We start from the raw sequence: 13,572 nt of genomic DNA on the forward strand, positions 1-13,572 counted from the left end.
ATTCTGTAAATTTCCTATTTATGTAATTCAGTTGTTCCATGATTGTTAGTCAATTTAATTTCAATTTTGAAATTGAAAAATTATGCGGTAAAAATCTAACGAACTTGACTAATTTATTAATTATTTTAAAATCTATGTATTTTATATATTGTATTATATTAATTTATACAAATTGTGAAAATGATATGGAGAATTTATATTTAAAAAGAAAAGTTTTACTAAACATAAAACTTTAATATTTCACATCTATATTAAGTGCTGAAGGAACATCCATAAGGAATAATAATAAGGAATAATCCATAAGCACTGCAATTTGCTAAGCTTCAGCAGCTCCCTTTAAACTTTTTAAGTAATAATGTTAAGTAACCTATAAAGGCCAATTGTACTCATTACATCCAATGAAATGTTTAAATGGCTCACATCTCATCAAATGTATGTGTAAAGATTATTTAGGTAGCATTTATTTATATTTTCTATTGTTTTTATTGTTACAAATGTCTAAATATAAAATTTTTATACTAAATTAGAACAATAATATCAATATGGTAGCACAACACTATTATCGGTATTTCGAGCGACAATTATCGATAGCTATAACTCTTTTATTGGTCTCTCTTTGAAATGTGAAATCACTAACGTACAAATTACTCTGTAAGATATTCCTATCTGTCTTTGGACGCAGTCTCTGTAATCTGTAATATGTTATCAAAACAGGCCTTGGCTAGCGATCTAAACAAAAGTCACGTGTTATGTTTAAAAAGTTTTTTCAATTAAATAATATAAATCATAATTAAAAATCTTATACCATGAAAGTTAGAAAAGAGGTGAGAATAATTTTATATTTGTAATATTTTTATTTCTTATGAATAGTTGTAAATATAACCTCTAACGTTGTAGAAACGGTACTACGATGTAGACGAGAAAAACACTCAAGATACAAAATCGGAAAAGAATGACAATGTTCAAATTTTTAATATTAAAATTAAACCGGGATACAAAGTGAAACCCTCTCAATCATTTAATGTAAGTATTTTGTAGCTCTTTATTCGTTTTGTCCCATTTTTATTAGTTTTATGCTTATTTCATATGAATATCTTTGATTATGGAAGTATCAGAACAGATACTGTGACATAATCTCTATTTAAATAAAGGAAGGCCCCATTCTATGAATTTAACACGGGCCTCAGATAATATAATTACGCCACTAATTATTACTTATTTTATTAGAAAAATTACAAAACTAATAGAGATGAGATTAAAAAAAATAAAAAGATATTTAGAGGCAAAGCTCCCATTAATAAAAAGAAGTTGGAACAATACTCTCGAGGCGAAGGAATTGGAAAAGGTGTAAGGCATCCACTTCATGCTGCAAAACTGAAGAAAAAAGAACGGAAACATAACTATGCTGAAGAAGAAGCAGCTAGAGCTGAGATATTGCTGACAGAAGAGACTGGGTAAGTAGTGCAGTAATGTTTTTATGTAGAAGATATTTAAAAAAAATTATATGAGGAATCTTAATTAGAAAAATAGAGACCAAAACTTGAGAAGTTTTACTAGTCCATCTGTCTGTTTGTATGTTTTTTTTTTGGCATCATACAAAAACTACTGAACCAAATTAAATTCGATTTCATCAGTTGTGTTCCTAAATCTGGTGTACTTAAGTTTTATCTTAGTACACCATCTAGAAGTGATTTATTTTATTTTCCTTCTTCCAAAATCTATGCATAGAAAATACAGGTAAAATCTAGTTTTTAATATGAATATTACTATATAATGTTTATGAATTGTACTAAAGTTAATTATAACAAAATCAAATTATGTACTTATGATTGTATTTCTTAAGCTTTCTAGACGTTGGAGAGAACAGGAAAACTACAGCAATAACACAAAGTATAATAGCTAACAATGTGGACATAGCAGCAGCAACAAAGATATTTGATCTGAAATTAGATTTTGGTTCATATAGAGCAAAATATTCTCGAAATGGCAGACATTTACTTCTTGGTGGCAAAAGAGGGCATTTGGCAGCTTTTGATTGGGTTACGAAGAAATTGCATTGTGAAATAAATGTTATGGAATCTATACATGATATAAGGTATATGAAGTTATATACTTAATTATTTAGTATTATTATAAACAAATATAAAATAGTAATATTATATATGCAAAAGTTGTTATTTTTTTATGCTACTTAGAATGGTAAACAAGCTGACAGCCCACTTAATGAAAGTAGTAACTGTCGCCTATAGACATGAACAATACTGTAGACATAACAGAGTATACTGTTTCACCCATGATATCTCCAATGTGTTGTCATTTCTGAGGACTCAGGTGTTTTTCCTCTGTACCCTCTAAATTCACTACCATATCCCACCCCTCAAACCGAAATACAGCCATGCAAACATAAAAATAATTATAACTTGTTAGCATATATTGTGTAAATAAGTGTCCTACTTGTCTATTTCACTCTAACATATATGTTATTATCTCTTCTCCAATCTATATACTTCATAATCCAAAGTATACATTGATTCACGTATGCGAAGCCACAGGATGTGTCTAGTTTACAAATATATGAAAAAGTTGGTTTACTGTTATAAAATGTTATAGGTTTTTAATGTCTTATGTAAAATAGAAACAGCCTAATTAATAGGATCATTTTCATTATATTAGTGAATAATTGAAATGAAATGAAATTAAATTGAAATGAAATTTATTTGCTAGAAACATTGTAGAAAAAGTGTTGCATTTGTGAAGTTTATAAGATGTCCATTATGTTTCGCCACATCAAATGGCATGCAAATATTAATTATTGAATTTATCCATTGGCTATTTTATACAGGTACATCATATATTTAATTTTCGATTACATATACAATAAATCACTATTAGTACGAAGTGTCACTTTGGTCATGCATTACAAACAGTCAATAAAGCTACTATAAATAATAAAATGATAAAAATGTCAAATAAAATTAAAATTACAATTTAAATTTCAAACTAAGTCAATGTCACAGCATTTATATCTTACAAAAACTCATTAATATTGTAAAAATTATTTTCTATTAACCATGTTTTCAATTTTAATTTAAAATAATTTAATGGCAATTCTCTTATTTTTTTTTGGTATCCTATTATAAATTTGAATAGCCATTACACCGCAATTTTGTTGATGCAGCGTTGACTTACAAGTGGGTAGTTTCAGTTTTGTGGGGTCTCTGGTCTATTATATTCTGTCATTGTTGTAAATAAATACAAATGTTTTTTTACAAATATTCCTACCTCATAAATATACATTGAGGTAAGTGTCAATACAAAACTAACCGTTTATACTTATATTTAATGTATAATATTTTTATTCTGCAGTTGGCTACATATTGAGACAATGTTAGCAGTAGCTCAGAAGGAATGGTTATACATCTATGACAACACAGGCACTGAAATACATTGCTTAAAAAATATGGATAAAATTTTACGAATGGAATTCTTGCCTTATCACTTCCTGTTAGCAGCTGTGGTATGTATATATATATTGTATAATTTATTAATTTCAATATATTGTTTAAAATTAAAGCCTTTAAGTAATTATAAATTGCATCTAATTTTATTGTAATAATACACATAACATAGGCATCTATCCATATATGATTTTCTAAATTAATACACGTTCAATAGATCCGATACCGGCAATAAGAAAACATTAGAAAGGCCATTAAAAACTAATAAAATACTCCTGCAATCAGTTAATAAACCTTGTAGATCCTGGCATAAAGAAAGCCACCCCTTCCTTTCCCATGGGTGTCGTAAGAGGCGACTAAGAAAACTTATGATCGAAAAATGGGCAGCATTGTTACTCTTAAAACATCACCAAAAGACAAACTGAGGTTGCCAACACACTTACTGGCAAAACCCCCCCTTATTAGGGAGACTATGTTCAGTAGTGGACAATTTATGTCTAATACGATAAAAAAATCTGTTAATTTTTACATATTTAAAATTTGCATTTTTATTACAGAATGAATATGGTTTCATGACGTGGCTGGATGTATCTATTGGACAAGTAGTTGGCCATTATAATAATCGTTGTGGTAGGACGTCAGTAATGACCCAAAATCCTTACAATGCTACTATCTGCCTAGGAAACTCAAAGGGAGTTGTATCTTTATGGTCACCAACTGTCAAGGAACCATTGGCAAAAATATTGTGTCATAAAACCCCATTAACAGCTGTTGCCGTGGATAATAGAGGAATGTATGTTAATTATTATAATTAAATTGACATTTATCAAATTATAAACAAAAAGCTATGTTCGCACACACACACAGCATTCTATAATGCTAAAACGCTATTCACGTCTATAGAAGATAGTTACCCTATACTTTATCAGATCAGATATACTAATAACTTATTATTCTCAACAAGAGAGTAACTCCTACTGAATATAAATTGTCAAAACTGATAAGGATTAGCTAAGATTGAATTCGCCTGCAATTTTTTCTGTTTATGTTCATAAAAAAAATGCAGACGGACTCGGTATCCTTCGAAGTAACTTAAAAATAATTCATCAAATTGACATTTATCAGGGAGGCAATGTATACGCTTAAAAGAAAAAATTAAATAGAACCAATACTTTAATAATTTTTAACTTAATTTGAATTTTCAGGTACATGGCCACATCTGGAGTAGACCGTAGTATGAAAATATGGGATATAAGAAATCTAGATGGCCCATTGCAAGATTATAGACTAAGAAGTGCTCCAGTTGAATTAGAGTTCTCACAAAAAGATATGTTAGCCGTTGGCCTTGGAGAAGTTGTAGAAGTATACAAGTATGTTTTTTTTAGTAGGATCATTGGACCTACAATAATAGTTAGAAGCATTATGACCTGTGTAAACAAGGGACATTTTGTCTGCAGATAACGTTTCCCATTGTTTACCTTCTCTCCCCAGACGAGTACGACGAGAATCCTGGGCGTAAATTTTAATTGGGTCATAATAGAACTTCAAAAATTGCATTTTAAAATGTCGTGTTAGTATACAGCGTACATACAAGTATGACTATTATCTGCAGAGACCCTTAGTTAACCACTGTGTGTTGTGGTGAATACATTTGACTTGCCTTATATTTTAATGTACTAGTTTCAACAGATTTAGATTTGTTGTTTTTAACTCGATAATATTCAAACTTTTTTATTTTTCCAGTGATTGTTGTTCTAAAACAGCAAGTAGACCTTATTTAAGACATAGAATGTCTAAATCCATCAATAATTTCAAGTTCTGTCCTTATGAAGATGTACTAGGAATTGGAACAAGTGGAGGTTTCACCAGTATTATAGTACCAGGTCAGTAAATATTAATATTCATAAACTTAAAAATATACAAAAAAATAAATAAATAAGAAAATATAGAAGCTTTAAAAGCTTGAATATAAAAAAGAATCCCAAATGTTTACCTGTGTTAATACAAGACAGAATCCCACAAAATTATTGCTGTTATCTTGAAAATATTTATTGGCTTAAGACTTTCATTAGGGTGAAATGTTGAAAAACAACAATACATAAAACAATGAATGATTGATAAGCTAAATAATTATGATAAACACTAATTAATAAACAAAACATATTTGCTGCAATATCATTCCGATAATAAAAAATACACTTGTTTCATGATGAGACCTTTATTATTTATGATTATAGATGTATTGGTAAAAAAAAATTGTATTTCAGATTCATATTGAACTATTTTTTTTTCTCGACAGGATCTGGAGAACCCAACTTTGATGCTTTAGAGAGCAATCCATTCCAAACCAAAAAACAAAGGAAGGAGGCAGAAGTCAAAGCATTGCTTGAGAAAATTCCTGCCGAGCTTATTACTCTTAATCCATTTGAGGTCACAGAAGTAGATGTACCCACGATGCAAGAACAGATGGAAGCCAAGAAAAAACTATTGGTTTGTCTTTACAATATCTTTAGTAATATGATTCTTCAACAATCTGACATACATTTAAAACTAACTGACCGTTGATATTATTCCCATAAACCAATGATGTCTACCCCGAAAATTTCCAAATATAAAGAAATCCCGGCTGTAGGTTCGCTCCCCTGTCACAATTAATTTTAAATTTGAGCGTCCAACATTCAGTAAAATAGCAATAGTTGATAAATATCTGACTGCCTTATTAGGGCTTATAGTCATGAACTCATGTCATGATATAACATCATTATGTTATTTATTTATAATTATCCTTTTTTCTTACTAAATAAACAATATTTTTACAGTATCTAAAACCTAAAAAAGTAGATACGACTCCGCGGCGCAAGAATAAAGGTAAAACCAACATTGCAAGGAAAAAAATCATTAAAGACACGACTAGAAAGGTAATAAACAACCTCTTAACTTTTTTTGAGTCATTCTATAAAAATATAATTTGTATACTATGCAAGTACATTTTTTCTATTTCAGGAATTCATTGCACAAGCTATTAAAGCACAGAAAATGTTGGATTTATCGGAAAAACAAACTACACCACAACAATCATTTGGAGTTCTAGACCGATTTGTATCCAAACCTAAATCTAGGAAATAATAATAATAACTGTTTAGTCATAAAATTTATTTTATTTTATATTCACATTAATATCCAATAGGGTAATATATTTTCTTTATATTTACAAGTACTATTTACATACATAAATTTCAACATGATCAAAAAACAAAGAGTATAATGTCCTTCAAAGTTTTATAAAAACTAAATTTTGATAGGGGTTTAACAAGGTATATCAAATAAATCGCACAAGCCTTCTGTACCACGTAACGTAAATGTAAAGTCATATTTTGTGATTGGCGGACTTAGACGAAGGAGGTAATCTGAAAAATAATAAAAGAATATTGAATGATATGTGTATAATGTTGCCAACTGAGAACAGAAAAAATAACTTTCATCATAATCTGGTTAACTTAACCAGGATAGTATAGCGGTTTACACATTGCATCACCTGATGGCTACGATTTATTTATATAAATGTTTGTATTCATGAGTACATCTTTGTATTAACCTGTGCGTTTTTTTATATATCAAACATATGTATTTAAGTATCTCGATCAATTAGTACAAGTTCTGCTCGTTTTTAGACCAAATTGAAATCATTTAACAACATCCTTATAACACATGTTTTATGGGTGAGCAACTGATTACCACACCTCATTACAGCAAACACCACAGATGTAAATTTTATCAAAACGCTTATAATGTTTCGTCCACAACATGTTAATGAAACGCTGCCTTAAGATAAGAGAAGCGGTCGCTTTAGGCGTCATTATTATCATTTAGGCGATGGCAAGGGGCGCTAAAAAGCCAAATGCAGTAAACAATTTCAGCACAAAATAAAATTCAAATTGCACCAATGAGAGACGCGAGAATTTATATTTGTACTAAAAGTTAATTTTTGAAAATTTGGGAAATAATTATTTAACATAAAACCGAAGGAGAAAATATGTGAAGTGTCAAACAAAAGATGTCGAAAAAATTCTCGCTCTTCCCTGATTAAGAGATAGAGCCTGCGTTGTGTTGATGCTTTACGGTGGGAGGAAATAGATTGTTAGTAATGGAGTCTAATTCCCGTATTACTAGCAATACGGGTGTATTGTGTTATCAGGTCGACCTCCACGCGGTTCCCACTGGAAACTATCTTTTTTTTCTGAATGTCTATGCTGTTGGCCGTGAGTGGACTTTACAGAGCAGATTGCCTTTAGAAAGCAGAATATACCGATAGCGCAGGCGGGGTTACCATTCCATTATTACCCATTAAAAAAATGTTTTACGATGTGTAAGTTGTGGACAAAAGAAGCGTCTTATAGCTTAATATTTTACTCTCCTATTATATCATGACCGTATCATAATCATTCATTCCGAATTATTTTATGTCACCTTTAATCCATATATTTTTTTAGGAAATACCCAAAACACGAACTTAGCAAATAATTACAATTCATTTTATTAAAATATCTGTATTACTTACTGCCATGTTGCAATGTACTGTCAATGTTTTCTGTATAACTCTGCACTTCACTATCAATCATACCATCTTCTTCCAAGTCCTGGAAAAGAAATAAATGTTACTTAACTATTTATTATTTAATTATGTTAACTTAGTATAAACGCGTAATGAGAAGGAATGATAAGTCATTCTGTGAAAATTCACAGAAGAAAATAACAGAAGAGGAAAAACTGAAAAATTATGGACTGTATGAAAGAACAAGTGAGTGACTGAAACATCAGATATGTGTATGGGTTAATAGACGATAATGGAATGGTAATCCCGACTTCACTAGCGGAATACACTAGTGGGGCACCAATGATGAATGATAGATGAAAATTAAATTACAGGTCACTTAGCCCACCGCAACATGAATTCACCTGTAATTCAGCATAATGATCTCCAGAGCAGCCACGTGGAGATCGAGCTGAGAGGGTATATTGCTAGCAATTTACAGCAGATAAAGGAAAAATTTTACATACCTTTTCTTTGTCTCTGTCACACAATATTACTCCAATTGGATCTGTAGATTTTACATGTAAAAGATAATGTGGCTCCTTATCCTGTGAACAAATTCATAATGAAATAAAAAATAAATATTAAAATTAAATAATAGTCTATAGGAACCATTTTTTTATCATATACATATGTCATTATTTTGATTATGAAGTTATATGCTGATGACATTCTTTTTGCTTTACCTAAAAAACTTGATGATTTTGAGAAAGAACACTTTTATTATTAGAAATATTAATTTCATTTCTATCAAAACTTTAGTTTTCTTAAGAATATATACTATTTCATGTGCTATGTGAAAAAAAATATTTAAAAAAGAATATTGAAGATCTTGTTTTAAATATTAATGTAGCCATGTGGTAAATCCAGTATATCCTATCATAGAATCCATATTCCATCCTAGCATAGAATGGGCCACCCCTTTTTCCTGTGAGTGTTGTAAGAAGCAACTAATAAAAGAACTTAATAGTGGAGGGATGGGCAGCAGCATCTCTTTTAAAACATCAGCAAAACCTAGCTGCAGATGCCAACCTGCTTGCCAATCATAGAAACTCCTGGCAAAACCTCCCAATAGGGGTGGCCTATGTTCAGCAGTGAATCGTTAATGGCTGGTATGACATATAATGAAATATTCAAATATATCAGAGATACACTTATTAGTCCAAAATATTCTAATACTAGCAGTATCTGGCGGCTTCACTTGCGTGAATTAGTACATAAAATATACGCCTTTTATAGCATTTTATATATGATTCTTTAAATGATATAACTTTTTTATTTATGAATTGATTGGAATAAAAGAAACACTAAATATTAAGTAGAGCAAACTGCAACACAATAGTGAAAACTACATTAAAATTGATTAAGCGGCTTCTGAGATTAGTGTGCATAAACTTACAAACGGACAAAAAATTAAAAAAATATTGTTTTGGTGTTTATTACATTTATAAAGCCGTAAGGGGCTTTCTAAACGCAATAAAAACCAAAACAATGTATATAATATTAGGTTTTCTTATATATCTTACATGTACAGTACAAAAATAAGTATTGTATTCATTTATAAATCACATTAATATTCTGCTGTACTAGCAAGGACATTTGAGAACGAAATGTAAGGTATCACACACAAGCCCAAGAGGTTTAAGTGGTACTAAAAAATCCAGTTTTTTTTTATGTATTTACATGCTAATTAAACATAAAAAAAAATACCTTAGTAGGTAATACAGCAGCTGTGATATCAGTTCCTAATGATGATTCTAAAACTAATACTTGATTTTTCTCAAAGCATTTACTAATATCTTTCTCTGTGACATAAATTGAATCTTGATTGTCCATATCATCCAATACATTTCTTATACTTTGTTCAATCCAGTGCAATTGGCTGAAAAAAGAAATGAAACTTAGTTACCAACAAGAATGTACATTAATTTACCAAAACTCCTTTAATTGTAAACAGTAACTATAGCCTATGAAGTACTATAAATTGCAACACCAAGAGTATCACATGGGTATTGCTGACCCTAAAGAAAATGTTATACCCTTTTTGAAGAACCCCATTCATAATCTCAAAGAAAAACCTGTTTCTATTATATAAATACTGATCTAAGTTCTCATAGGAAACTCACACAAAACACATACTTATCAAGTAATTTTTCATGTTCTTCTAAACGCCCAATTTGTCTCCTTAGTGACATTACTTTTGCACCAATATCATTAGTATTGCAGTCTGGTCCAGCACCTCTGGAACATTAAGAATCTATTATTAACACATTCCCATTATAATAAAAAAAAGTATTTCTCAATTTAACTGCAAATATTTATACATGAATGTATAAAAATAATTATTTAATATTTATTTAAAATATTTATTTAGGAGGCAAAATTCCTAAGACTTAAGGGTTTGATACCGCTTGCAAGCCTGGGATCATCGACAATTCTCATAGCTCATCATTGCACTGAGTCGAAGGGTTTAAGCTGATATCTTATATATATAATAATATAATATACAGGTATATATAGTAGTAGTATCAATGTTATACTCAGTCAACCTGGAAGTCGCAATGCCAAATGCCTTTATCTGTGGGTAAAGGTGCCCCTGATAAATTGACAAACCAAACATTCAGTTATTCCTTTTGAGTCTGGCATAGTCATCCAGGTATACTAAAGCCTCAACAAAAATTAAAATAAAAAAAATCTTTGGTATTCAGTCCACACACATATCATGACACATATTCATTGCCTAGATTATGAAAATAAACAACAACACTGGGCTCCGAGTAATAATCTATTAATTCGGTTAAAGTTGCCTTGTTTTGAGGTGAAACACATCGAAATAAAACACTTATAAAATTATATCAACTTCTTAAACTAGGGACCTCCTTTAGCTTTGCCGCGCTGGGTATCTGACGGGCTTTGTTCAATACTGAGTATAAATACAGATCACTTATTGCGCGAGGGAGAAGTTACAGTTACCGGCGTTTTGTTTTGTTCAGTGCACAATATGTACACTGAGACTTCTCTCTGTTATGAAAATGGATAAAGAAAAGTGTGTAAGATCAGCGGTCTACGAAACTCGATTCTCTGTACGTACCGACATGCGACCTAGCATGAATATAAACAATAATGTAAATAAACACTTACTTCCATTGAATACTATTCTTGCTTCTTTTCTCGATCAAACCGATACCTTCGAGTACATTAGTAATGTCATATATACGCCGCTTTTGTCGCACGGCCAGGAGATCAGTAGCCTGAAAAATAAATAGACTTTAAATTAATATCAATAAAATTCCAAGTTTATGTTTCGTGCCTAAATAACATTTGACAGATTATTGATGTTATATTCCATACCTGTGCATACTTACGATTTTCAAATCTAAAACTCCATCTTTAGCTTTTTGTAATAGTGACACAAATCTTGTTGTAAGAAGACCTAAAGACTTTTCATATCTTTTGTAATTAATTACTTCCGTCATCGTTAAAAATATTGTTCAGTTGTAAATAAAAAATACAAATCAACAAAAATTTTGCGTCGCGGCGGGATTAATTAAAAGTTGGTACCTATGGGTCAATTTTTTTTTTTTTTTAGTACGTTTGTTCCGTTTGGAACAGGCTAAGGTCGGAGACCATGCTGCCTAGTCTTCAAAAAGATAATTTGTCTGGAATTTTATTTTTCTAATGTCGCTTCAATTATTGTCATAATCTTCAATATTTCATTTGTCAAATCCGGTAAGTACATTTTCATAAATATCTTTTCTTGAGTTTTCTTAAACCAGTGGATTTATCAAATTAAAAATAAATAATTATAAAAAATCATTGTCTTGCAATTCAATAAAAGTATTCTTATAGCTCCTTGAATGTTGTAGTAATATAAGTGAAAATAGCTTTGAAACAAGAAGGAAATCTTAAGAGAAGCGGGATTGAGTGCGGGATATTTTCGGGTTTTTTGAAGATAATCCTAAGTTCGTCAAACATAATGTGTCTTTGAATGACAAATTCAGAGCAATCAAAAAAAGGTGATGTAGAGATTGGGCTGTATTTGAGTTACACCATGTGCATGATGGGGAAGCGATCATGCCCATTCGGTGCAGGTGTTCGTTGAAATGTCCGTGGCCGATTCGTAATCTACAAATATTGGTGTAAAATTTTCTGTTTGTGTCCTTTCCTTTGCAGAACCACGGTTTTCCAATACGCCAATTAATTTTGCGGTACCATTTGCCTTTAGTCTGTAATATTTGAGTCCAATGCTCCTCCCATTTAGTTGTAACGATTTTATGTATTCCAATACTACAATCTGAGTAACAAAGGGGTAAATCTTGAACACGAGCAGCACTTGAATTAATAATTTTAGCCAAAGTGTCTACTTGTTCATTCCCAAACACTCCAATATGTGAAGGGGTCCAGATGAAGATAATATCTTTTCCATATATAGTACAGAGATGATAATATTTATTACGAATTTCTTGAATTAAGTAGTTTGATGATGAAATGAATGTGTTATTTTTTAATGCCATAAGAACACTCATACTATCTGTAATTATAATCCATTTCGAATATAGTACCTGTTTTTCTATGTATTCTAATGCTAAAAATATAGCTTTTGCTTCTGCTGTGTAAATACTAGCCAAAGTTGAAATTTTATAACCGTGACCAAATCTATTTGACAAATCGTAAAAAGCCACTGAAGTGCTAAGTGCATTTTTGGAACCATCTGTATATATCTGCCTGTAGTCAATAAATTCTGATAAAGTCTCATACATATCGTGCTTTTCTTTTATGTCTTTACGTATAACAATTTTGATCTTACAGAACTTACTCTCATAAAGGCCATTATAACAAGGAACTATAGATGTTATATTCATCTCGTAGATTCAAATCATTGACAATAGTTGTTCGCGACATTATTTGTATATATCGTAATTTATAGTTGTTAAGTCCTAGTTAATCGTTTTGTATTCTGTTATTTTATATAGATTTGTATAGATTTAAGATAGTGTAAGTTAAATAAAGTATTTCTTTGTGTGTTGTCATTATTACCTACGAATAGAAATAGAAATTGTAACAATAAATAGAATTAAGAAATTGTAAATTGCAATAAATAAACGCTATAGAGTACCGATCTGAAGAGACACGCGTCTCGTTCTTTCTCGCCCCGTCCCGCTCGCGCAGATTCGCTAACGCGAGTTGGAAACGTTATCATGCGAGCGGGCGGGTATAAAGATAGGCCGCCTCTCGTCGAGCGGCATTCGCTTCCGGGCAGCGACGCACTACACTCGAGAAGAAATAGGACAAGAAGAAAAAATACTCTCTTCAGACGGTACCGGAGGCTTCAGAATAGTAATCGCTGTGTTTCACTCCAGCCTGAACCAACGCCCCTACAGTCCACGCTCACCGAACGGCAGTCCACACCGTTCATCGTGGTCCTTCGAGAAGCCGGATTGCTGGAGGAACACCGTTGGTACATCGAGAAGCCGGATCGCTGGAGGAAGACCATTCTGAAGCCGGATCGCTGAAATGCCGACT

General features: G+C 31.2%; 2 protein-coding genes across 2 annotated transcripts; one reads left to right on the plus strand and one right to left on the minus strand.

The window, feature by feature from the left end:
• The first annotated feature begins 661 nt into the window (after positions 1-661).
• On the plus strand, positions 662-6,609 carry LOC113517447 (WD repeat-containing protein 46). Its single transcript, XM_026902113.3, has 11 exons — positions 662-824; positions 898-1,023; positions 1,228-1,454; positions 1,844-2,095; positions 3,367-3,517; positions 4,016-4,251; positions 4,664-4,828; positions 5,202-5,341; positions 5,758-5,948; positions 6,278-6,376; positions 6,462-6,609. The coding sequence occupies exons 1-11, from the start codon at positions 807-809 to the stop codon at positions 6,582-6,584; spliced, it is 1,728 nt and encodes a 575-aa protein (XP_026757914.2). The 5' UTR covers positions 662-806; the 3' UTR covers positions 6,585-6,609.
• On the minus strand, positions 6,595-11,631 carry LOC113517449 (transcription factor E2F4). Its single transcript, XM_026902114.3, has 7 exons — positions 11,415-11,631; positions 11,191-11,300; positions 10,189-10,290; positions 9,760-9,931; positions 8,517-8,597; positions 8,017-8,095; positions 6,595-6,865 (listed from the first exon to the last, which is right to left on the minus strand). Exons 1-7 carry the CDS (start codon positions 11,523-11,525, stop codon positions 6,765-6,767), a joined length of 756 nt encoding a protein of 251 aa, XP_026757915.1. The 5' UTR covers positions 11,526-11,631; the 3' UTR covers positions 6,595-6,764.
• Positions 11,632-13,572: the final 1,941 nt, after the last annotated feature.

This window comes from Galleria mellonella, unplaced genomic scaffold (genome assembly GCF_026898425.1).
Source record: "Galleria mellonella isolate WM207_F2 unplaced genomic scaffold, CSIRO_AGI_GalMel_v1 utg223, whole genome shotgun sequence".
NCBI lineage: Eukaryota > Metazoa > Arthropoda > Insecta > Lepidoptera > Pyralidae > Galleria > Galleria mellonella.